Here is a 27,123-nt window from a genome sequence, read left to right on the forward strand (position 1 = left end):
GCAGCATGTGAAAGATGTCAGGGAGGTGTTGCAGCGCCTGAAGGAGAACCACCTGTATGTGAAGCTGGAGAAGTGCAAGTTTCACACCAAGGAGGTGGACTTCCTGGGCTACAAGCTGTCAGACAAGGGGCTGGCGATGGACAAGGACAAGGTGCAGGCCATCCTGGACTGGCACAGCCCCAGGACGCACAAAGATGCCCAACGCCTACTAGGCTTCGCCAACTTCTACAGGAAGTTCATCAAGAACTTCTCTCGCGTTACGGCTCCCATCACTGACTGCCTGAGAGGCAAGCAGAAGTTCAGGTGGACACCAGAGGCGCAAGCAGCGTTCGAAAGCCTCAAGAGGGTGTTCGCCTCAGACCAGAACCTGTTCCACGTGGTTCAGGACGCGCCCCTACGCGTGGAGACAGATGCTTCTGATAAAGCTCTGGGCGCCATTCTGTTGCAACTGGACGCCAACAGAGAGTGGAGACCCTGTGCCTTCTTCTCCAGGAAGTTGACCCAGCCAGAGCGAAACTACACGGTGTTTGATCGGGAACTTCTTGCGATCCACGCTGCGTTCCAGCACTGGAGACACTTCCTGGTGGGCGCCAAGCACCCCATCCAGGTGTGCACTGACCACAAGAACCTGGAGTTCTGGAGAACTGCCAGGGTGCTCAACCAGCGGCAGATACGGTGGGCAGAGTTCTTCTCGAACTTCAACTTCTCCATACACTACATCCCGGGAGAGCAGAATGTCAGGGCGGATGCCCTCTCCCGCAAGCCAGAGTACATGGAGGAGGAGGCGCCACCAGCACCCAGGCACATTTTCCCCCCGTCAGCATGGTCCTGCGGAGCAGCAGTGGTGAGCGAGGCAGAACTCACAGCACTGACGGCAGCGGATGAATTTGCCAACCGCATCTTCAGAGAACTGAGAGGGGGGGAGCACGCAAAAGACTTTGCAGAACGCAGGGGGCTGCTTTTCTACAAGGGTGCACTGTACCTGCCCACCACCCAGCTTAGACGTACGGTCCTCAAGCAGATGCACGACAACCCAACGGCGGGTCATTTTGGGAGGGACAAAACCGCTCACCTAGTCATGAGACACTTCTGGTGGCCAGGGGTGCGGGAAGATGTTCGAGACTATGTACGGGGCTGTGACACCTGCCAGCGGGCAAAGGTGGTCAGAGCAGCGCCACCGGGATTGCTGGAGCCCTTAGCCACGCCACACAGGCCGTGGGAAGTGGTGTCCATGGACTTCATCACAGATCTGCCTTCTTCCAGGGGCAAGACCGCAGTGTTGGTGGTGGTGGACCTCATGTCCAAAATGTGCCACTTTATACCGTGTGCCAGGGCGGTCTCTGCAGAAGAGACAGCCAAACTGTTTGTGGATCACGTATTCAGACTGCATGGATTACCTTTAAGGGTTATTTCGGATCGTGGCCGCCAATTTGTTTCCAGGTTCTGGCGGCGGCTCATGAACCTCCTGCAGGTGGAGGTCAGCTTGTCGACGGCTAGACACCCGCAGACCAATGGACAGGCGGAGAGGGTCAACGCCATTCTGCAGCAGTACCTGAGATGCTACGTCAGCCAGCGGCAAACGGACTGGGTGGATCGCCTGCCACTGGCAGAATTTGCCTACAACAATGCGGTGCACGTCTCCACAGGGGTGTCGCCCTTTAAGGCCAATTACGGGCGCGACCTCAGATCTTTCCCAGAGAGGGAGGGGGAGGAGGAGGAGGAGGGCCCACAGGCTGAGGATTGGGCAGAGGAACTGGAGACGGTGCACCAGCAGCTCAGAGAACACTTGGAGAGAGCCAAGGAAGCGTACAAGAAGGGGGCAGATCGCCACAGGCGACCGGGGGAGGTCATTAGGGTGGGGGACAAAGTTTGGTTGTCCTCGGAGGGCCTTCCCATCAGAGGGAGGTGCAAAAAGCTGGCGCCCAGAAGGTTGGGCCCCTTCACGGTCACGCAACAGGTCAACCCGGTGGCATACAGGCTGGCACTGCCAGAGGACATGAGGGTGCACCCAGTGTTTCATAGATCGCTGCTGTCGCCGTACAGGGAAAGCAGCAGGCTCCAAGGCAGCGAACAAACCCCTGAGGGAGGGGGGGAGAGGGAAGGAAGGGAGCAACTCAATGAGGCCACGGCCATCCTGGACTCAAGGTGGGGGGTGGGGGGCCTGGAGTACCTCATGGCATGGGAGGATGCTCCACCGTCCCAGAATGAATGGGTCCCAGCCACTCAGATACAGGAGGAATTCCTGGTAGAAGAATTTCACGCCCTCTTTCCCCATAGACCCAAGCCCTGGCACATGGAAAGGGAGGGGGAGGGGGAGGAAGCACGGGAGAGCAGTTCACCATGGCGCTGGGAAGCGGAGTTTGAGGAACCAGAGGATGAGGTATGGGTGTCACCGAGATCCACCCAGTCAGAGGAAGGAGCAGATTGGCAGAACATTTTTACCCCTACCAGCTCTGACGCCACGGACTTTTTGGGATTCCCGTCCTCCCAGGCGGAAGGGGGGGGCTCGCAGGACTGGGGGGAGGTGTTCACACCAACGGGCTCGGAAAGCACTGAGTTCTTAGGCTTCCAGTCGTCACCGACACCTGGGGGGGACCTGGGGAGGGGTGAAGGAGAGCTTGGGAGGGGGGTGGATGTGAGGGACAGGGGATATCGCGAAGTCCCTCCCCTCCTGAGTTCAAGCCCATCCCCGAGCACAGGGGAAAGCAGAGAGAGTTCCGATGCCAGTGGGGAAGCAGGAAGTCGTGTCCGAGGCTCAGGCAAGGTAGAGGAGCCAGGGTCCCAGGTGGGACAGGAAGGGGCGAATAAGGGGGGGAGACCCATCCCCCCAACTCCGGAATTACGCAGAAAGAGGAGGGGAAAGAGGATGGGTCTGCCAAAGCTTTTGTGTTGGAGAAAGACGCGCCAAAAGCCATTCGGAGGTTCTGAAACCGACTGACCACACCACTCCGTGTAAATAGCAATGACTTCAGCACTGTAAATACGCAGCACCAATAAAAGAATAAAATGCAGAGCTGCGTAGCGTCGTTACTCTGAAGTAGCCCACTCCGGCCACTGTGACAAGTGGGCTTTAGATATTGGTTACAGGTAGGTAGCCGTGTTGGTCTGGATCGAAGTAAAATAAAAAAATTCCTTCAGTAGCACCTTAAAGACCAACTAAGTTTTTATATTGGTATGAGCTTTCGTGTGCATGCACACTTCTTCAGATACAGTGAAATGGAAACATAGTGCCTGGAAACTTCCATTTCACTGTATCTGAAGAAGTGTGCATGCACACGAAAGCTCATACCAATATAAAAACTTAGTTGGTCTTTAAGGTGCTACTGAAGGAATTTTTTTATTTAGATATTGGGAAAACCATTAACTTGACAGCATGGGAAGAACTATGGAGAAAGAACTGGAAATATACAGCCTGTGAAGTATTGAGGGGATACCTAATCAAGATAATAATAATAATTTATTTGTACCCTGCCCATCTGGCCAAGTCCCCCCAGCCACTCTGGGCAGCTCCCAATCAAATATTAAAACAATACAGCATTAACACAATTACAAAAGTCACAACCAATACATAAACCACATCAAAAAATACACAACCAAATGGAAAACAATTTCCACATAGATCAAAATCTAAAACTAAGAAAACAGCATTAATACAGTTTAAAATGACATAAGTAAAAAACAACAACAGGAATTTAAACAGGAAAAAACAAAACAAAACGGAGCCCTCCAGCAGCAGCGGGAGCACCAGTCCTTTATAGACGCCCCTCAGGCCCCACCCCGGCCAGGCGGTGAGTCGCAGGACTGGGGCCCTCAAGCGCTGAGCGGGGGAGTACTTAACACCTACCAAAATAGCTAAAATGTATAAGACAAAAACAAATCTGTACTGGAGGTGTGGTAAAACAAAGGGGACACTTATACATGTTTGGTGGACTGTGAAAAATTCAAAAGCTTTTGGAACACAGTGTATGACAAGCTTACAAAATGTTAAAAGTATAACTTTATGAAAAATGCAGAAGCTTTTCTACTAGGGATAACGGACACAGGTAAAGCAAGAGAAGATCAGAAAATATTCCTCTATGCCACAGGAGTGGCAAGGATCCTAATTGCCCAAAACTGGAAAAAAGAAATGGCCAACAAAAAAGAATGGCAAGATAAAATGTTAGAGTATATTGAACTGGCTAGATTAACAGAGGCAATTAGAGATCACCCTAGACAAGAGTTTCACAAACCATGGGGAAAATGCAGAGAATACTTCACAAAACAGTGCCCCAAAATACATACCTGGAGTTGTTTCGATTAATGTCTGCAGGAGACTTTGTGGATATTTAAGGTATAATTAGAAAAATCTTAATTATTATTCATAAAGAAAACAGTTCATAAGAAATAAATAAGGAGGCCCTCTGGCGAAGAAATGTCCAGTCCATAATTTTAATGGTGGGTTTATTGTAGCTGTGAGAGACAGAATAACAACAGGAAAAACCCCAGAAACCCAGAAGACAAAAGTCAGAGATTGATGTGCATTATAATGATGTGCACAATTGCGCTCATTTCACATGCTAGCAAGGTTATGCTTAAAATTCTACAAGGCAGGCTTAGGCATTATGTGGACCAAGAACTCCCAGAAGTGCAAGCTGGATTTCGAAGGGGCAGAGGAACCAGAGACCAAATAGCAAACATGCGCTGGATTATGGAGAAAGCTAGAGAGTTCCAGAAAAACGTCTGCTTCTGCTTCATTGAATATGCAAAAGCCTTTGACTGTGTCGACCACAGCAAACTATGGCAAGTTCTTAAAGAAATGGGAGTGCCTGATCACCTCATCTGTCTCCTGAGAAATCTCTATGTGGGACAAGAAGCTACAGTTAGAACTGGATATGGAACAACTGGTTCAAAATTGGGAAAGGAGTACGACAGATGACACAACCTTGATGGGAGAAAGTGAGGAGGAATTAAAGAACCTTTTAATGAGGGTGAAAGAGGAGAGCGCAAAATATGGTCTGAAGCTCAACATCAAAAAAACCAAGATCATGGCCACTGGTCCCATCACCTCCTGGCAAATAGAAGGGGAAGAAATGGAGGCAGTGAGAGATTTTACTTTCTTGGGCTCCTTGATCACTGCAGATGGTGACAATAGTCACGAAATTTAAAGACACCTGCTTCTTGGGAGAAAAGCAATGACAAACCTAGACAGCATCTTAAAAAGCAGAGACATCACCTTGCCTACAAAGGTCCGTATAGTTAAAGCTATGGTTTTCCCAGTAGTGATGTATGGAAGTGAGAGCTGGACCATCAAGAAGGCTGATCACCGAAGAATTGATGCTTTTGAATTATGGTGCTGGAGGAGACTCTTGAGAGTCCCATGGACTGCAAGAAGATCAAACCTATCCATTCTTAAGGAAATCAGCCAGGAGTGCACACTGGAAGGACAGATCGTGAAGCTGAGGCTCCAATACTTTGGCCACCTCATGAGAAGAGAAGACTCCCTGGAAAAGACCCTGATGTTGGGAAAGATTGAGGGCACTAGGAGAAGTGGACGACAGAGGACGAGATGGTTGGACAGTGTCCTTGAAGCTACGAACATGAGTTTGACCAAACTGCGGGAGGCAGTGGAAGACAGGAGTGCCTGGCGTGCTATGGTCCATGGGGTCACGAAGAGTCGGACACGACTAAATGACTAAACAACAACAACATAATGAGTGAAATAAGTATTTGATCCCTTTGCAAAAAATGACTCAGTACTTGGTAGCAAAACCCTTGTTGGCAATTACAAAGGTCAGACGTTTCTTTTAGGTGGCCACCTGGTTTGCACACACCAGGAGGTATTTTGTCCCACTCCTCTTTGCAGATCCTCTCCAAGTCAGTAAGATTTCGAGGCTGATGTCTAGCTACTTGAACCTTCAGCTCCCTCCAGAGATTTTCAATGGGATTAAGGTCTGGAGACTGGCTGGGCCACTCTAGGACCTTAATGGCTTCTTCCTGAGCCACTCCTTTGTTGCCTTGGCCATGTGTTTTGCGTCATTGTCATGCTGGAATACCCATCCTCGACCCCTGGCTGAGGGAAGGAGGTGCTCACCCAGTGAAGGTGTCCTGTCCCCTTAGCAGCTAAACACCCCGAAAGCATAATATGTCTCACCCCATGTTTGACGGTGGGGATGGTATTCTTGGGGTCGTAGGCAGCATTCCTCCTCCTCCAAACTGTTCAGGTTTTGCAAAATGCGTACGTGCAAAAAGGATCAGCTTCTTTCTTCAGACAATTAACTCTGGGCAGAAAGCCAATATCTGCTCTCTCCACCTGCATGGTAACAGGAGCTTTAGCAACCGCTCTGATTGGGTGAGCAGTTCCTAAAAGATAAGGACTGTGTGCTGTTATGAAAAGAGGAAAAAGTAGAAAGACTGTGGCATTTGTAACAGGTGGTTGTGTGTGTGAGAGAGAGAGACAGAGAGGAAATGATTTTGTTTTATTTCTTTTGTGTTCTAAAGTTTGTACATAGTAATTCTGGATATCATTCATCCAATAAATCCTGTATACAGTCTGACTAGTCTCTCGCTGTGAGGATATCTTATCTGTACTTTTCTCCCCCTCATTCTCAGACTCTCCACTCTCAGGCTCTTTTTTACTGTCACTGAGTCCTTGGGAAGATTGAAACCAAATTTCTGTATTAGCATCTAATTTCTCCCAGAATAGCCTGGAACATAAAAGCATCTCCTCTACACAACAAAAGTGAGCTGAGTTGATGCCAAAGAGCTCGATTTTGGTCTCATCTGAACACAACACTTTCACCCAGTTCTCCTCTGGGTCATTCAGATGTGCATTGGCAAACTGCAGACGGGCCTGTACATGTGCTGTCTTCAGCAAGGGGACCTTGTGGGCTCTGCAAGATCTCAGTCCTTCACGGTGTAGTGTGTTACCAACTGTTTTCATGGTCACTATGGTCCCCCCACAAGTTCTGGGCTGCTTCATCACCGTTCTCCTGATCATTGCAACTCCATGAGATGAGATCTTGCATGGAGCCCCAGACCGAGGGAAATGGACAGTTATTTTGTGTTTCTTCCATTTGCTAATTATTGCACCAACTGTTGTCACCTCCTGTGACGATCACCCCAAATTTAGGGACAGCATAGAAGGAGTTAAAGGGATAATCCAGTTAGAACCCTAGGGGGCAGAGTTAGGAGGACTATATAAACCCACCCTGGGAAGAGGAGGGGGTTGTTGGTGAAGGAGAGATTTCTCTAGCTTCACTTGTTTTTGAGAAAGTCATGCTTTCATCCTGTATGTTTCTGTTGTGATATCTTCAGATGAAGGGCACATCATTTTTAAAAATGATAATAAATAAGGATATTGACAAGTTAGAACATGTGCAAAGGAAGGGGATTTATGTATTTATTTAACTTGTATACCACCTGACCCAGTGGTGCCAACTTGAATAAAATATTGTGGGGGGGGCAGCTAAGGCCCACCTTCCACAATCAATCACATGATACATGCATATCACTGGAATGGCAATACCTATCAACTGGGGGGTTGCCCCCTCAATTATTTTATGGAGGCAAAGACCCCTCGGCCTCTAAGAGTTGGGTCCAATTCCCTACACCCACAGGTCTCAGGACGGTTACAACGTAAAAACACAATATAAAAATACAAAATACACATCTGTAACTCCCGTCCCCACCACATTTTAAAAGGGCATTAGATCAGCCAAAGGCCTGGTTAAACAGGTCCGTATTTGCTTAGCTCCTAAAGCTGCATAATGGTATTTTCGACCTTTGAATGAATTCTTTGATGGGAAGTGAGAGAGGAGTTCTTACTGAAGCTCTTTCCACATTGCACACACTGATAGGGTTTCTCCCCTGTATGAATTCTTTGATGGGAAGTGAGTTTGGACTTCTCAATGAAGCCCTTTCCACATTCCACACACTGATAGGGTTTCTCCCCTGTATGAATTCTTTGATGGAAAGTGAGATGGCCACTCTGACTAAAGCTCTTTCCACATTCCCCACACTGATAGGGTTTCTCCTTTGTATGAATTCGTTGATGAGAAGTGAGACTGTGGCTCTGACTAAAACTCTTCCCACATTCCACACACTTATAGGGTTTCTCCCCTGTATGAATTCTGTGGTGCTTAGTGAGATCGGACCTCGTACTGCAGCTCTTTCCACATTCCATACACTGATAGGGTTTCTCCCCTGTATGAATTCTCTGATGGGAAATGAGAGAGGATCTATGACTGAAGCTCTTTCCACATTCCATGCACTGATAGGGTTTCTCTCCTGTATGAGTTATCTGATGGGGAGTGAGATCGGTGCTCCCAATGAAGCTCTTTCCATATTCCACACACCGATAGGCTTTCTCCCCTGTATGAATTCTTTGATGGGAAGTGAGATTGGTGCTCTTAATGAAACTCTTTCCACATTCCACACACTGATAGGGTTTCTCCCCTGTATGAATTCTTTGATGGGAAGTGAGATTGCCACTCTGATTAAAGCTCTTTCCACATTCCCTGCATTGATAGGGTTTCTCCCCTCTATGAATACTAGAATGCTTAGTGAGATTGGAGCTCGTACTGAAGCTCTTTCCACAGTCCATGCACTGATATGGCTTCTCCCCTGTATGAATTCTTTGATGGTAAGTGAGATCGGTGCTCCGACGGAAGCTCTTTCCACATTCTAAGCACACATAGGGTTTCTCCCCTGTATGAATTCTCTGATGGAAAGTGTGATGGGAGCTATGAGTGAAGCTCTTTCCACAGTCCACACACTGATAGGGTTTCTCCCCTGTATGAATTCTCTGATGGGAAGTGAGATGGGAGCTCATACTGAAGCTCTTACCACATTCCACACACTGATAGGGTTTCTCCCCTGTATGAATTCTTTGATGGATAGTGAGATCGGCGCACCGACGGAAGCTTTTCCCACATTCCACACACTGATAGGGTTTCTCCATGGTATGAATTGTTTGATGGATAGTGAGATCAGCACTCCGACGGAAGCTCTTTCCACATTCCACGCACTGATAGGGTTTCTCCCCTGTATGAATTCTTTGATGGATAGTGAGATTGGTGCTCCAACGGAAGCTTTTTCCACATTCCACACACTGATAGGGTTTCTCCCCTGTATGAATTCTTTGATGGGAAGTGAGATCGGTGCTCCGACGGAAGCTCTTTCCACATTCCACGCACTGATAGGGTTTCTTTCCAATGAGATTTCTTTGTTGAGAAGTGGAATGGGAGCTCTGACTGCAGCTCTCTGCATACTCCAAATTTTTACATCGCTTCTCCTCTCTGGGGATTTTGTTGTCTCCCTTGTTATCGATTTCCAATTCATCACAATCTGCAATGGAGACAAAAAGGGATTAGAGCCGTAGGAACAAATGAAGAAGAAATGAAGGGTGTTGGGTGTGTGCTCATTATCTTTGTTGTTTGTCATTAACAAACATATTTATAATCTGAAGAAGAATCTGAAGAAGAAGAATCTGAAGAAGTGTGCATGCACACGAAAGCTCATACCAAAATAAAAACTTAGTTGGTCTTTAAGGTGCTACTGAAGGAATTTTTTATATTTATAATTAGATTCTGATGGATTGTTGAATGTTGCTTTGTTTGATATACAGTAGTGGCCAAAATTATGGAAGACTTTTGGGAAAAAGTGTATTTCAGAAGTTTGTTGGCTCAAAACACCACTTTTTTGGAAGTTATTTCATAAAATTATATATCAATGGAAATATAATTTAATCAAGAACGTAATGCAACAAAGTTTGTTCACTTAGCTGTATTCTATCAACAATTATAGCCAAAGAATAATTTTTGTTTGTTTTTGCAAATATTTTAAACATAACTTTCAACTTATATATGATATAGAAAGCATTTGGCTACAACAGCCTGAGACTACCTTCCTCCTTGACTAATGCTTTTCCCACTTATCATCCTATATTGCATTTTGGGATTATAATTATTGTCATGCCTTCAGCACATATAAAGATGTATATAAATTGTATGTTGTTACAGTGGTACCTCTACTTACGAATAACTCTACTTACGAATGTTTCTACTTACGAATGGAGCTCCGTCCGCCATCTTGGATGTGGTTTAGATAGGATTTTTTCTACTTTCGAATTTTTAGATAGGGTTGCTTCGACTTACGAATTTTTTCTCCCAATGCGTTCCTATGGGATTTGACTTACAAATTTTTCCGAATTACGAATGTGCGTTCGGAACGCATTAAATTCGTAAGTAGAGGTACCACTGTATTGTTATGCAATTGATTCAGCTCCACCTACTGGGCGAGGAAGAATACAGCAACACATGGTCGCCTTGTGAACAGGAAAGAGTAGTGCATGGTGGGAAGGGAGGCCTCCATTTTTAGAGAGCTCAAAGAAAGAGGAGGATCCCATGAGTCAGGACTTCTCTGCTACATGTTTGGAGTTTCTGCCTGGTGTGATTGCATCGTTGGTAAGCTCTTGTCTTGCCTGCAGTTATCATGTAGTAATGCAATGATGTTTAGATCATTGTTCATTATAGATGTACTTATTGTATGTATTTCTATTGCCTTCTAGTTTTACCTCATCCTTGTTTCTTCAATAAAGTCAAGATTTCTAAAATAGTCTGCTTAATGAAGAACGGGGGGGTTTACCTGCACGTCAAGCTGCACATAGGCCACACGGCAGTGTAGTGAGGACGGAAGAATTATTACTATTAAATCCTAATCATAAACCAATGATTTGTAAATTATACTTTGCAATAATTGATAAAATCTACCTTACAAAATTTCTTGTATCCCTACTCACAAAGTTAGTTGTTTATAATTGTCTTTCAAGTATTCTGTAAATTTATTCCAGTCGTTGAGGAAAGTCTGGTCTTGGCTGGTTCCAAATTTTCCCTGTTAGTTTCACCAACTCGGCCTAGTCCATTAATTTCACCTGCCACTCTTCTTTTGTTGATATTTCCTCTTGCTTCCATTGTTGGGCTAAGAATATTCCTACTGCAGTGGTTGCAATTTTTTATCATTCTGATGAATTTTTAATTTCATTATAAATCATTTCCCGTCTCTTGTTGATACCATCGTTGGGCTAATAATATTCCTGCTGCAGTTGTTACATAAGAATAATCTGTTATCTTGCTAATGTATTTCATTACCTACAATGCCTAGTAAGAAGGCCTTCACATCTAAAAAAAGCTCAACAACTTTGACCTGAACCCCACTAAAATGGGGGTAGATCACCTCCAGTTTATAACTCTGTGAGTAGATCGCAGTCTCCTGAAAGTTGGCCACCCCTGTTATATACCATCTATACATCATTTTCATTATGCTTTCTTTAAGTGAACTGCAGGCTGTAAAATTCATTCCATCTTTCCATGATTTCCCCCAATCTTCTAACTCTATATTATGACCCATATTTTGAGCCCAATGTATCATAGATGACTTAACATCTTCATGTTTAACATTCCATTCCAAAAGTAATATCCTTTCCCTTCCTCCCCCACAACAAACACTCTGTGAGGTGAGTGAGGCTGAGAGACTTCAGAGAAGTGTCACTAGCCCAAGGTCACCCAGCAGCTGCATGTGGAGGACCGGAGACATGAACCCGGTTCACCAGATTACTGAAGCGTTTATATATATTTCTATATTTATTTATTTGATACTTCAAAAGGGTTCAACTCCATGCTGCTGTGTGCAAAAGGTGGTTTCAAGATAATCATATTCCTTCTTTTCTTCTTCTTCTGGTGCTGCGATCCCTTGTAGCCAAGTAATATTGTCTTTCATGAACATGGTTTTAACTATGAGTCTGTAGGTGACTGTGGAGGCCAATTCTGGATCCACACATCCTTCCACAGTGGGGACATTGGTTTCTGGGTGGGAGTTGATCATGGTGTGGATTTGCCAAGCGTGCCTTCCTCTTAGCACGTTTCGCCCTGAGTTCAAGTGTCTTCAAAGCCCATGACACCTTTGGTAAAGGCTGTTCTCCAACTGGAGCGCTCGCAGGCCAGTGTTTCCCAGTTGTCAGTGTTTATACTACATTTTTTAAGATTCGCCTTGAGACAGTCTTTAAACCTCTTTTGTTGACCACCAGCATTACGCTTTCCATTTTTAAGTTTGGAATAGAGTAGTTGCTTTGGAAGACGATCATCAGGCATCCATGCACAACTTGACTGTCTTCCCAAGTGTTATGTAAAAATTTTCAGAGACACCATTGATGGAATCCTTCGAGGAGTTGGAGATGGTGATTATAAGTGGTCTATGTTTCACAATCTTATAGTAAGGTTGGTAGTACAATAGCTTTGTAAACAAGCATTTTGGTTTCCCTGCGAATGTCCCAGTCCTCAAACACTCTGCACTTCAATTGGGAGAAAGCCGCACTCACAGAGCTCAGGCGATGCTGGATTTCGGCATCAATGCTCTCCCTTGTGGAAAGATAACTGCCTAGGTAGGAGAAGCGATCAACATTTTCCAACGTTACACTATTGATTTGGAATCGTGGCGCTGCAGGGGGATTATTTTGTACTTCTTGGTAGAGCGCTTTGGTTTTTTGGATGTTGAGTGATAGGCCAAGCTTTTCGTAAGCTTCTGCAAAGATATTTAGGATGGTTTGCACACACTATGTTGTCATCAGCATACTGAAGATCTATGACGGAGGTTACGGTAACCTTACTCTTTGCTTTCAGCCTGCTCAGATTCCACTATTGGAATGGCCTGGGAATAGCCCAGACCTTAACCCAATCAGAAATCTATGGAGCCGACTAAAGGAACTTTCTAGTCAGAAGCAACCTAGCAATAAAGCCCAACTGATAGAGGCAATAATTCAATCTTGGTTTTGCATTATTACAGCTGCAGAACTAAAAAACTTGGTTCACTCCATGGGAAGGCATTGTAAGGCTGTAATTAAAGCTAAAGGTTACCAAACGAAGTATTATTTGACATGGTTAGAATTTCTGTATATCTCATTTTTTCTATGTATTTCACTTTTCTTCTTTATGATTGCTGTTCTAATAAATAATACTTCATAAAAGTTATTGCATTACATTCTTCATTAAATTATATTTCCATTGATTTATAATTTTATGGTATTGTTCCCCAAAAAAGTGGTGTTATGAGCCCTCAAACCTCAGAAATACACTTTTCCAAAACGTTTCCACAATTTTAGCCACTTGTGTAAGTTGTTCGTTTTAAAGTTAATGTACTTTTTATATCAGACCAGAATGTTATTATTAATGTTTCATGTATATATATGTGTGTGTGTTGGAAGATAGGCAGGCTATAAATAAAAATTATTACTATTACTATTATTATTACTGCTACTACTACCTGAGAGTCAATAAGCCTGGCTTTTCTCTGGGATGGATTTTGTTTGGCCCAGTCATGGCATCCCCTCCCTCTCCAATGTCAGGCGTCTCTTTGGTCAACCCAAGACTGACAGGAGCAGAAACAAAAACAGAAAACCTGACAGAAGCTACTTCTCTTTCCTAACAACTCTGAAGCTGACCTTTAAGATGCCTGGGCAGTTCAGACCAGCCCAACTGTTGTATAAAGAGGAAGTACTGGAGGAAGATGGTTCACAGAAAAAAACTGTTATTTACTTTTTATTGTGGGCTGTTAGGTTCCCAGGTGTTGTAGGGGGCGCTGTTTGTCACATAGAGGTATTTGTTGGATTTCCAGGCAGATATTACGATCCCACAGGGAGCCTTACCAAGAGAGGCCACGATCCCACGATTCTCCTCCATGACGTCCTTATGTAGAGCTTTCTGGTCAGGATCCAGCAACGCCCACTCCTCCTTCGTGAAACGAACAGCGACATCTTCAAAGCACACTGGACCCTAAAAGAAAAAGGGAAATGTCCTCCTCTGAGACAGCAGAAATGTGATTTGTTACACAATGCTCTGTTCCTTCTTTCCTCTTAATAGCTGTGTTGTTTCAATAGTATTCCTTTGCTGCACATTTTAAATATGGATGCTTATTTTAACACTTTAATTGAATTTTTTAATTCTGCATTTTAATTATGTGTCTTTGTAAAAATACGTGGTACTCCACCTTGTGGTTTTGAAATCATTCTGCCTACGCAAGCATTCCAGTTTGCCTGATGGAAGGATCCACTTTCTCCTCTCCTCGTGAGCTGTTCTGGGGAGTTCCCTCCCAGTGCTCTAGAGCCAAATTCAAGGGGTCCATGGGGGCATGGAGAGGGGAAGGAGTGGGAGGGCAGGCCCCATTTTGCAGCAGATGGGGCTGGTTAGGTGAATCCTGGCCACTATTTGTAATCCTCTGTCTAGATGGCCACTGGTCCCATCACCTCCTGGCGAATAGAAGGGGAAGAAATGGAGGCAGTGAGAGATTTTACTTTCTTGGGCTCCTTGATCACTGCAGATGGTGACAGCAGTCACGAAATTAAAAGACGCCTGCTTCTTGGGAGAAAAGCAATGACAAACCTAGACAGCATCTTAAAAAGCAGAGACATCACCTTGCCGACAAAGGTCTGTATAGTTAAAGCTATGGTTTTCCCAGTAGTGATGTATGGAAGTGAGAGCTGGACCATCAAGAAGGCTGATCGCCGAAGAATTGATGCTTTTGAATTATGGTGCTGGAGGAGACTGTTGAGAGTCCCATGGACTGCAAGAAGATCAAACCTATCCATTCTTAAGGAAATCAGCCCTGAGTGCTCACTGGAAGGACAGATCGTGAAGCTGAGGCTCCAATACTTTGGCCACCTCATGAGAAGAGAAGACTCCCTGGAAAAGACCCTGATGTTGGGAAAGATTGAGGGAACTAGGAGAAGGGGACGACAGAGGACAAGATGGTTGGACAGTGTTCTCGAAGCTACGAAAATGAGTTTGACCAAACTGCGGGAGGCAGTGCAAGACAGGAGTGCCTGGCGTGCTATGGTCCATGGGGTCACGAAGAGTCGGACACGACTAAACAACAACAACAACAGAGCAATCTAGAAATAGAAGAAGCCTAGTTTGGATGGCCACCTGCCTTGGATGATCTAGCCGAGATTCCTGCAATGCAGGGGGTTGGACTTGATGACCCTTGGGGTCCCTTTCAACTCTAGGATTCCATGAAAACTGCAATGACAGATGAATCCTACTGGTGACATTCAGAAGGCTGGCGTCACAGAGTTGTATGGGCAGGAAATCCCACAGTTCACAGCTGGAGTTTACTCTTTCTTAGCAAGAACACAATATTCTCAAACTTGTCTGAGTTTCAGGCTTAATGAGAACAGCAGCTCATTCCTGGAGGGTCTGTCAGTTTATCTATACTTAATCTCTTGTTTATTTGAAAATATTGTAACCAATTCTTCAAATATGTCCTGATTTCTTCAAATTTCTTCAGATTTGTTTCCTTCTAATAGCATTCTGTACGATGCCCAATCCCCCCTCTTTCACAGCCCCTCTCTTTTTCTCTTTCACAGCCATGGCTTCAGTCAGTGAGGTCCACCAGGGGTTTGGGGTTCTAATAGTTCTTTATATTTATCCCAATTTTCATAAAGAGATTTCCTTATTATATGGTTTAGAAACCCCCTGTGCACCTTCACCTTGTCATATACTAAATATACAGGCCCGCAATAGCGGTTATCAAAACCCTCTAAGCCCAGCAAATCTGTGACTAGCAGAACCCCATCCTGACTCCTAGAAAAAAACAACTCAACTTTCTCAAACTAAATGTAGTTCCTCACATTATAAAACAAAACACTACTTATGAAACCTGACACAGTTAAGAAACCAGTTATGAAACCTGACACAGAAAAAACACAGTTAAGGAAAAAACACAACTCACTCATCAATACAGCTATCTTATAAACCTTCTCTTACTACCGTAATAGTATATAAACTCCACCCAAATACATAAACCAAGGCCTGAAAGCCTCACTTTATAGCAAACATCTTTAACAGAATACATTTCAAAGATGTCTAGCCTCCTCCTCAATTGGGAGGTAAAAAAGGAAGAGGTGAAAGGAGCAAAGATACATTGGGCCCAAGACCTTGGACATAACATCTACATCAGGCATGTCCAACAGGTAGATCTGCGGCAGATCTCTGGTAGATCTCCCTACCCCCCAGTAGAAGCTTAGGCTCCCCCTAAAAAAGCTCAACAACGTCTACCTGAACCCCGCCCAAAACGTGGGTAGATCACTGCCAGATTTTAATTCTGTGAGTAGATTGCAGTCTCTTGGAAGTTGGCCACCCCTGATCTACATGAAGCAGTGGGAGAGATTATGAAGGAGCACATTAGATTTACTGTGTGTTACGATCTCAGAGAAAATGTTGTGAAAATGCAGTACAGATGGCACCATACCCCGGCAAAATTGGCCAAACTATGCAAGGACAGGCTCCCGACTCCCCACAGCTTTCTAAGTCCCCTCCCCCCCGGGTTTTCTGGCAAGGGATCAAACAGTGCGCCAGAGTGCAGCCTGCCTTTGCTCCTCCATTGTCACATCTCCTGGCTCTGAGAGACAAGCAGGGAGGGTGGCTTCTGGCAGAAGGAGAGGGAGCCACCGGTGGCTCCTCCTTCTCCTGACTCACCTCTGCCTCTCGACCTCCCTCCTCCCACTCACCTCTTTCCTCCTCTTCTGCCTCTGATTCTGCACTGCATTCTGCCACAGAATCTCCCAGCTCACTAAGCCCTGTTACCCCTTCAGCTTCCGACACCTCCTCTTCTGAGCCTTCTCCCTCTGATCGCTCATCCTTGTTCCACCTCCACTCCTTGGGCTCTGAGCCATCTTCCCTTCCTGGTTTCCTGGCTACTTCCTCCCACCATTCCTCTGTGCCCAACCAGTCCATGACATTGCTCCACCCCGTCCCCACAAGACAGTTTCCCCTGACCTGATCTGGTTCCACAGCCGCTGTTTCCCTTCTGCCCCCATGAAAAGACGGATCAGGAGGTCTTGCCAGCATCATTCTGTCACCTGCAAGAGAGAAAAGGTAAGCAGGATGCCAGGAATGCCTGCTTCTCTTACAGGTGAAACAGGGCATCTCTAACCACAGATGGGCCTTTGAGAAAGCCTTACCTGCTGAGAGCATTTGGACGTTTGTGCCCATTTAATGTTTACTGTGCAGAAATACATCTCCCCTCCTCTGAACCCTTGGTCCCAACAGTCCCCTCCCCTCAAGAAAGATGAAAATAACCCACAGATTATTTGGAAAACCAACAGAATGAGACCAAACTGAGAAAAACAATTTTCTCCTTACCCAGTGGCTTCTCTCTCGTTTTCAACGGAGGCCTCTCTGCCTCACAGGAATCCTGGTCCATTTCTGCAAATGGATCCATTTCCTGAAAGAGCAACAAGAATTCAAAACAGAGAATGAATGGTGAGAAATGTTAGAAAGAGAATGACAAAGACTTTAAGGGTGTTAGATCTCACTCCATGGATGTCTTCCCAAAAAAAGGATGGGTCATCAATAGAGCAATATGAGATGTTCTCTGTCCTGTTGGAGTCCCTTGGGAGTATCCAGAGGAAAGTCTCTCTCACCTGCTTTCTCTCCTCTGCCTGACTCAGGAGGAAACCTTCGGCCAGGGCCACCGCCTGGGAACTGGTCTCTGCTCCACAGTCCCTCACCCAGCTCTCCATCTCCGGGGGAAGGACAGCCAGGAACTGCTCCAAGATCACCAGGTCCAGCATCTCAGCTTTCGTGTGCCTTTCTGGCTTCAGCCACTGACGGTCAAGGTGGTAGAGTCGGCTGCAAACCTCTCGGGGTCCTTTAGCCTCCTGGCAGCAGAACTGCCTCAACTGCTGGCTCTGCACCTCTGAGCGGAGGGTGTCCTCCTCAACCAGAATCTTCTGCACAGACCTTTCCCAGAATTCCCCACTGCTCCCAGTTTGGATGGCATGGCCTCTTCCTGCTTCAGGGCCAGATGAGTCTTGCTCATCCATCTGTGCTTTAAGGAAGCCTCTAAGAGATCGGAAGGAACCCTTTGGTCTTCTGCCAAGTTCTGTCCCTCTTAACGAGAAGCTCTAGCAGATCCTACGAAGCAAATACATTGTTCTGTTACAGAATTTGTAGGTCAGAAGAAGAGAAATGTTCCCTGAACAAGCATGGATAAGTCTTCCTAGGAACCAGGGCTGGACGATTGCAATGCAAAAAGTGGAGGCAACTGAAGGGATTTCTGGGAAATGAACCAGCCTGGTTTCTCCTGCCTCTCAGTCAATGCATGAAGTCAGAACTGACCCCACCCCCAGGTGGGTGGGGTATAAATAATAAATTATTATAATATTATTATTATTCCTACTTCAGGGCCAGCTGAGTCTTTCTCATCCATCTGTGCTCTCAGGAAGCCTCTAAGACAGGGGTGGCCAACTCCCAAGAGACTGCGATCTACTCACAGAGGGGTTCAGGTAAAAGTTGTTGAGTTTTTTAAAGGAGAAGGTAAAATGTTGAGGGTTTTTTTAGGGGAGCCACAGTTGTTCAGCTTCTTTGGGGGGAGCCAGTGATCTAGCCAATGATCTACCAGTGATCTACCACAGATGTCCAGTGATCTACAAGTAGATCACAATCTACCTGTTGGACATGCCTGCTCTAAGAGATCGGAAGGAACCCTTTGGTCTTCTGCCATGTTCTGTCCTTCTTAATGAGAAGCTCAAGCAAAGTCTACAAAGCAAAAACATTGTTTTGTTACAGAATTTGTCGATCAGGAGAGGAAAAAGTTTCCCTTAGCAAGCATGGTTGAGTCTTGCTAGGAACCAGGGCTGGATGGCACCACAGCCCAAACCATGAGATAACTTTTTGAAGAGAAAGAGAAGGAGGAATGGGAGAAGAAGTAAGTCTCTAGCCCTCTAGCAATGCAAAATGTGGAGACAACTCAAGGGATTTCTGAGAGATGAATCAGACTGGTTGCACCTGCCTTCCAGTGAATGCATGAAGCCAGAACTGACTGACAAGGGAGTCATTTGTATCTTGTGAAAAAATGGATGCTTGGCTCTTGTTGGGGTCCTCACCCAGAGGGGTCCTCAGAAGTTGTTCTCATCCCATCCACACTTCTGGGAACATTTCTCCCCTGCTTCTGTCTCCATTTTTGCACTTGGACTCTCTGTTGCTCTCAAGACTGACTCCTTGGGTGCCCCCCCTTTTTTGCTCTGAGAGACAGGTATGTATCTGGACAACCCCCTGAGGGCCAAGTGGACTGGGCCAAAGACATCTCCCTTGAAATTTAGGCGGGCAATTTATTATTAAACTTATATTAGATAGCTTAACACACACACAGCCTTTGATGCCAAGGTCCCTGGAGGCTCAGTGAGTAGCAGCGTCCATTTCCGGCTTGGCTGATTTACAAGAACAACAACTTATTATTTGTACCCCGCCCATCTGGCTGGATTTCCCCAGCCACTCTGGGCGGCTTCCAACCAATATTAAAAACACATTAAAATGTCACACCTTTAAAACTTCCCTAAACAGGGCTGCCTTCAGATGTCTTCTAAATGTCAGGTAGTTATTATCTTTTTGACATCTGATGGGTGGGTGCCACTACCAAGAAGGCCTTCTGCCTGGTTCCCTGTAGCTTTGCTTCTCGCAGTGAGGGAACCACCAGAAGGCCTTCAGCCAGCGCTGGATTTATACCCCACCCATGTGGCTGGGTTTCCCCAGCCACTCTGGGCGGCTTCCAACAAAATATTAAAATACAGTAGTCCATCAAACAGTAAAAGCTTCCCTAAACAGGGCTGCCTTCAGATGTCTTCTAAAATGTCTTCTAAAAGTTTGGTACGGTAGTTGTTGTTCTCTTTGACATCTGGTGGGAGGGCGTTCCAAAGGGCAGGTGCCACTACAAAGAAGGCCCTCTGCCTGGTTCCCTGTAACTTCACTTCTCGCAGTGAGGGAACTGCCAGAAGGTCCTCTGCGCTGGACTTCAGTGTCTGGGCAGAACAATGGGGGTGGAGATTGTAAAATAGTGGGTAAGAAGGATGAAGACACAGCTCTCAAAACAACCAGCTCTTTATTCTAGCTCTGAATCCAGACTGAACAGTAGTTTAGCCAAGTGGCTTATATAGCACTCAGTAACTTGCAACAGTAACAAACTTCCCCTAGCTACCCAATCCGTGAACAGCACTCTCAATCCTTCATTTGCATGTTGTGGACCTGAGTGGGAACTGCAGCCACAGTGAGCAGGGTAAGAACTGCAGCCACGTTGGCCAGAAGGAGTACTGCAGTTAACTTAATACATAACAGAGACACTCCTGCAGGTATACTGGGCTGAGGCCGTTTAGGGCTTTAAAGGTCAACACCAACACTTTGAATTGTGCTCGGAAATGTACTGGGAGCCAATGTAGGTCTTTCAGGACTGGTGTTATATGGTTGGATGAAAGATGGCGCCGAGGTAAGACACGCCATCGGTGCTCCTCGGATTTCTTTTGCTCTTTTTAAATTTTTTAACCTAATTGACCCTCTGGATGCCAATTTTATTGACCGGAAAAGTTCTTAAAGACTTTGAAGCACTTCTGTATCTGCTGCCTGTTGCCTGCTGCTTGCTATAATAATTGCTTTGGCTCTGCTCCAGTCTGCTCCCTGTCCCCCTTATCAGCCAGCTGATTAAGGTTGCCAGAGAGGGGAGGACTTCACTGCCTCAATCGGAGTGTGGTGATTGAGAGAAGAGGCCCAAGGCAGGATCATGAATTGCTGAGTTGGAAGCAGGGGAAGAGAAATTAACAAGAAGAGCCCTGGAGGCAGCGGCAGAAAGCTTTTGAAACGTCCCTTCCTGTAGATTGATATTGTCTTTGGCCGCGTAAATTCTAGGCAGACAAGTGCGGGGAGAATTGATTTTTGCAAACTAACGACAAACATCTATTATGGTACTCACAAGAAAGACCTGTAAAGATCTGGGTATCTCGCTAGATAAGCAAGTTAGCTCACCGGAACTCAGAAAGAGACAAAGCAAAATTACAAATTACTTTCCTAAGAGGAAGGAGTGTGAGAGTGAGCCAAACGAGCTAATCCTTGATGAAGTCATTCCTCCTCCTCATTTTGTCCTAGACTGGCAAATTCTTTCTAAAGGGCTTCAACAAAACTCCGGAAATATTAACTTCCCAAGAACCTTGGCCCAAGAACTGGCCTTAGCCGAGAAACCCTTTGAGGTTAATACATCTAATACAAAGAATCAGTTGCCTTCAGCAGAACCTGAAATAAGTTGCCCAAACCAGCAAGACCAGCAGACTATTCCCAAGTGTACTCAAACAGAAGTGAGTGATGGCTACTTTCAGGATCACCTTCATGCCATATGCACTGATCTCTCCAATATAAAAAACTTTTTATCAATAACAAATGGGTTACTTTTGACTTTAGTGGAAAACTTCACACTCCAATTAAAAGAGCCAAATGATGTGACCCAAGTGCACAATTCAGACAAGCCGGCCGAGATGAGTCAATCAGTAACAAATGAGAAATTGCAAAGACACAAATCAAAAGTAAAGGAAAAGAAAAGCAAAAATATTAAAACAGCAAGGAAAGCAAAGATAAGCCGCCGTACCTGGAAAAAAACAATGGCAGAAACTATTCAATCTACTTCCACCTGGCCCAAACAAAACAGATCTACGGGGTAACAAAAGGAAAGGTAAAAAGAGAGCAAAGAAGGTAACTCCCCAGTTAACGCTTAAGGAGGAATCCCCGAAGCAGAGCCTAGAAATGAACGGAACAGAGGAAGCAACATCTCAGAGTCCCGGCAGTAAGACAACCAGTAAATTAGATATTGGAGAGGGTGCGGCCCTCAATTATGAAGGCGATACCCCCCAAGATTGGCAAGTCTCATCCAAGGTAAAAGGCTGGAACCTGATTTTAAAACCCCAAACACTTGTATTTGCAAACTACCCGAAACCGAAGGGTTTTCTTACAGGGAAAGAACGAATAATGAATTCCCTGGACATTCTGAATGATATGTTGCCAGGAGCAGTAAAACCAAATGATATTATTTCCGTAGAGTATTTACATTACGATGGCTATTCGGTGAGAGCAATGATCACCTTTAGAGATCAAAATCTGGCCAAGTTTATTTACAGGTCAAGTTATATATTCTTAAAGATGCGGATAATAGTACTCAGATTCTTTGAAAATAAGTCACCATTGAGTCCTCTCCTTGAAGTTAAGCATGAAAATCCTAGGAAGGAGAAACAACCTTCAAAGGTCTGGCCTGATCATCATCATCAGAATCAAGAGCTCCTAAAATTAAAAAGGAAAGATGCACATCTGCAAGATTTGCAATGCCCTGTGAGTGAGGGTGAGGACAACTTCTCTATTGAAGAAAATACCCTAATTAGTCAATTCTGGACATTTCCACCTGTAATACAAGCTGAAATTTTAGAAAGATTAGAAACCTTAAGAAATAAGTTGGCCGGGAAAGACTTATATAATGAAACTAAGGAGGATGACCAAAGAAAGGGTCAGATCCCTCCTAAAATGATCACCACACAAGAACAAGATTCAGCGGCCCATCGATTATGTAACCTTCAGATAAAGGCAGAGATTAATCTACCTCCAATTAAGAAAGCACAACTCACAAAGGAGAACAATGTATCACCCTCTATAAGGAAAAACATCCCTAAGGAAACCTCACCAGGCTTCTGGACCAAAATGAGATATTTAGATGAAGCGGAATTAGGCTATAACCAGGTAGAATACCCCCAGGAGGAGACCTCGTATAGCAAAGGCCCGGTGACTACCAATGTGAGCACTCTACATTCACCATCTGACACCATAGAACACCTGGGGAGCTTCCCATGTAAGGATGATGGCTGGTTGCCACACAAAATGGTAAACTCCAACAGTACCTTGGAGGATAACTGACAAGGAGTGGATTTTGGTAAAGCCAACCTTAGTTTCTTATCATGGAATATCGCAGGATGGCAAAAAAAGGTAGCTGATCCATCCTTTGTTAAATTTATCCAAGGCTACGATATAGTATTCTTACAGGAGACATGGTTTATAGGGGACCTAGAAATCAACGGTTTTTCCTCAATGTCCCTTCCAGGATCTCCAAGCACTAAAGGGGGGAGAGTCAAGGGTGGCCTAGGCATTTTAATATCCACAAGGTTGAGGGTGTCCTTAGTAAAGTTGGAGCCACTGAAACATCTGGCTATGGCCTTACTAGTGAAAAGTAGATCCTTCACCTTGCTACTGATTAACGTATATCTTCCCCCCCAAAGAGGCAAGCAGCTGATTAAAAACACCTGGCATGGGCTGGAAACATACATTGATGGTTTGATGATTCAAACCCCTGCAGCTTCAGTGCTAGTGGCTGGTGATCTAAACGCCAGAACTGGCCAGTCGGACGAAGCATTATATGCATACTTCCACAATTCGCCACCCATCGTGGAAGAAAACCATCTTATACCCACCAGGCTCTCAAAAGATAAGGGATGTAATTATGCAGGTCTGTGCCTATTGCGTCTTTCTAACAAGCTGGACCTGGTCATACTAAATGGGCGCACTAATGGGGAGACTTGCGGGGAATTTACTTTTATATCAAATGCAGGAGCTTCCACTATTATGTTATGGTGTCATTCAATCTCCTGAATAGAGCCCTTGAGTGCAAAGTGGAGGAGAGGGTTGACAGCGAACATTTACCGCTCTGCCTCCGCCTGGATGTAAGAAAAGACTTATTTTGTGATGATAAACTTGAAGCCCCCAGGTCCTCCAACATGGAGTTGAGATTCTCACGTATTAGATGGTCTGAAAAACTGAATGTTGAAATATCTGAAAGGCTATACTCGGACATATTCCTTACTAGAAGAGATAATCTCCTAAACTCACCATGTCCTGAATCTAGAATAATCTTGTTCCGGGATTTGATCTCACTCTTACAACCCTCCCTGACTCAAAAAAAGACATCGCGCCAACCCTTATTCCCCACCAAATCTAAATCCTGGTTTGATCAGGAATGCATTGCTATGAAGCATTCCTTGCTGGAGAAATACAGGAATTACAAATCAGCGAATTTACCCTTGCTCCCTGCGGAATGGTTTGAAGCCAAACGCAAATATAAAGATCTGATTAAAAAGTAAAAGCTGCAGGCCCAAAAGGGGGAGTGGCAGTGTTTATTAGAGGCCTCTCGAAGGAAAGACTCAGCCACTTTTTGGAAAATAGTCGCGAAAAGTTGGCAAGACGCCCCAATTGAAATTGACTATAGTATATCAGTTGGGATCTGGGAGGCTCATTTTCTATCTTTATATGCATCAAACCAACACCTGCAGGCCCTGCCCCCAGCTTCGAGTGATATTGGCGTAGAATGGCCCCCAGTAACAATTGAAGAAATCTATAGGCTTATCCAATCTCTTAAACCTGGAAAAGCCCCCGGCGTAGACAACATTACACCGGAACTTCTCAAGGCTAATGTTGAATGGTGGGCCCCTGTGTTAGCTGCCCTGTTTACCAGCATAGATCAATCGGCCACTATCCCTGAGGACTGGGGATTAGCAATCATCGTCCCATTATTCAAGAAAGGGAGCAGATCAGATCCGGCTAATTACAGGCCAATCAGCCTCCTAAGCATTATTAGCAAATTGTACGCTGCCCACCTATGCGACAAACTAGTGGACTGGATGGAACGACATCACATCCTTTCAGAAGCACAAGCTGGTTTTAGGGCAAATCGGTCAACCATAGACCAGGGACTTGTTTTCCAACACCTTGCGGAGAAATATTCATCAAGAAAAGGAGGTTCCCTGTACGTAGCCTTCATAGATTTCAAATCTGCTTTTGACTTAATACCGAGGGATAGACTTTGGGGGAAGCTAAGCGCTTCAAATATAAACAGACGCTTACTGTATCTCATCCGCAGTCTATATGAAAATACACGGATCCGGGTAAGGTGTGATCGACAGGGCCATCTATCCAAGGAAATCCAAATCCACCAGGGGGTCAGACAAGGGTGTGTCCTTGCGCCTACTTTATTTAACTTCTATATCAACTCTTTAGTAGGAATTATGGAGAAAGAAAATGCCCATCCCCCCAAATTGGCCGGTACGCCCCTCCCGGTCCTTTTATATGCGGATGACGCAGCTTTAATTTCTTTTTCTTGTGTTGGATTAAGAAAACTTCTGCGATCTCTTTCCAAATACTGCAGTATCGAACAAATAACAATTAACTATAACAAATCCAAAGTCATGGTGTTCTCTAAAAAAAGGAGACACAAATGGAGAATAGACAATCGCTCAATAGAACAGGTAGCATCCTTTAAATACCTGGGTATAACCTTCCAGGAAAGGGGCTCCTGGCGCTTTCAGATTAAAAACACTATTGCAAATGCAGAAAGATCTACCAAAGCGTTAATAAGATTCTTCTACGGGAAAGGGGGCCAACACATACCGGCAGCCTCCCAGGTCTTTGCTGCAAAAATACTATCACAATTGTTATATGGTTCTCAGATCTGCAGCTTTAAAAACCTTACTCCCCTAGAGGCATTCCAAACTAAGTTTTTTCGTTGCCTGCTAGGGATCCCCTCTTGTGTATCTAACATAGCGGTCCGTTTGGAGGTTGGTCAAATTCCTGTCAGTGCCCGGATATGGATATTGAAGATCCATTATTGGTTAAAGCTTATTTTCTTCCCGGTTGGGCTGGCACCCTTGACCTTATTAGACACCTACCAATCGAAATGGAAAGCTACACTGCTGGAAAAGCTCAAAGGCTTGGGGACCCCACAGCAGACCCTGATAGGGGCAGGCTTTGAGAAAGCTAGGACTATGGTTCGCCAGCGTATCTGGGACGTAGAATTGCAATGCCACATGAGCGAAATGACCAAACACTCAGAAATAAGGGACTATGGGAGAGGTTTCTCTCCAGCTAACTACCTGTCTGGACTTCAGATTCCCAAATACAGACGGTCTTTTACCCTCATCAGATTCAATGCTCTCCCTTCTGCCTTACTGCAGGGCAGATTTGAGGGTAGACCATATACAGCACGGGTCTGCCCTTGTGGCTCGATGGAAGTGGAAACTGCTTCGCATGTGCTGCTACGTTGTCGTTTCTATGATGATATACGCTTGACCTTTATTACACCTGTCTTGCAAAAGGCCAAGAAAGAATCTGAATACCATAGTGTAAAACTGCTGCTGGAGGACAAGAACCCCAAGACTACATTAAATGTAGCCAAATTTTGTGTGTCTGCAATCAATCGCAGGAAGCAAGTGGTGTCCCATGGTGATCAAACCCCTAAGTGCTAACTACAGGGGGTACACTAACAATTAATTTTAATTTAATTTTAATTTTTATGTTCGAATCCTTGTTGTATTCATACTGTCCTTTGTATTTTTGATACAAACGTTACAAATGCTAACTACAGGGGGTACGCTAACAATTTTAATTTTTATACTCAAATCCTTGTTATATTCTTACTGTCCTGTGTATTTTTGATATGTTTTATGATTCGTGATATTGCGTGTGCTGAAGCTGGTCTGTGACCGTATTAATAAATTCATTCATTCGTTATATGGTCTCAGTGGCTGTCCCAGTCACCAGTCTAGCTGGTGCATTCTGGATTGGTTGTAGTTTGTGGGTCACGTTCAAAGGTAGCCCCACATAGAGCGCATTGATTGCAGTAGTCGAAGCAGGAGATTTACAAGGAACAATCCTTTTGGGACAGAGAGGATGTGGTCCTGGGATGCCATGCTCTGGGTGCGAGGGGATTGCTGCAGTGGCCTCCGTGTGGAGCTGCCCTTAGAGACGGCTGGGAAACTGGTTTGCAATGCAGCAGCCAGACTATGGGCTGGGACCCCTCTCTTTATTCCTGGCCTTTCTCTCCCACCTTTCCTCCCTCCCTCCTCCTAGTGGGTATTTTAATGGGGGGGGCTAGTCCTCCTCCTCGTCCAGCTTTGGAAAACCATTTGCACATTTTCCCTCTGTTGTGCAATGACGCTGAGCGACGTCACACAGAGTTAAAGTCCCAGGGACTCCTTTGTTTGAAGAAGGGAGATTTCGGGGGAGTTTGGGATCCTCTGATCTCCAGGAAGGAGAGCGTTGCAGACCTCGCCCCCCCCCCGCAGGACCTTCCCCTCCCCGACTTAGCCCCCCCCCCCAGGCATCCTCCCCTGCTGCATCCCTGGGACCCCCACCGTCTTCCTACTGCACCCTCTGGGGGGGGGGGGGGAGACTCACCCGATCATCCCAGGAGGGAGGGGACAGAGACGCAGCCCTTGCAGGAGAGACACCAAAGCAGGAAAGGAGGACTGGG

At 45.4% G+C, this 27,123-nt stretch overlaps 2 protein-coding genes across 2 annotated transcripts in view; both read right to left on the reverse strand.

Annotated features, from left to right (window-relative positions):
- LOC132592059 (zinc finger protein OZF-like) overlaps window positions 1-27,123 on the reverse strand; it is a 91,094-nt gene that overhangs the window by 22,997 nt on the left and 40,974 nt on the right. The window lies entirely within an intron of this gene.
- LOC132592055 (zinc finger protein 345-like) lies at window positions 6,937-27,119 on the reverse strand. The gene is made up of 6 exons (XM_060274103.1): window positions 27,048-27,119; window positions 17,450-17,942; window positions 17,169-17,250; window positions 16,803-16,885; window positions 13,676-13,802; window positions 6,937-9,324 (listed from the first exon to the last, which is right to left on the reverse strand). Exons 2-6 carry the CDS (start codon window positions 17,849-17,851, stop codon window positions 7,733-7,735), a joined length of 2,286 nt encoding a protein of 761 aa, XP_060130086.1. The 5' UTR covers window positions 17,852-17,942; window positions 27,048-27,119; the 3' UTR covers window positions 6,937-7,732.

Source organism: Zootoca vivipara, chromosome 4, assembly GCF_963506605.1.
Source record: "Zootoca vivipara chromosome 4, rZooViv1.1, whole genome shotgun sequence".
In the NCBI taxonomy this organism is placed as follows: domain Eukaryota; kingdom Metazoa; phylum Chordata; class Lepidosauria; order Squamata; family Lacertidae; genus Zootoca; species Zootoca vivipara.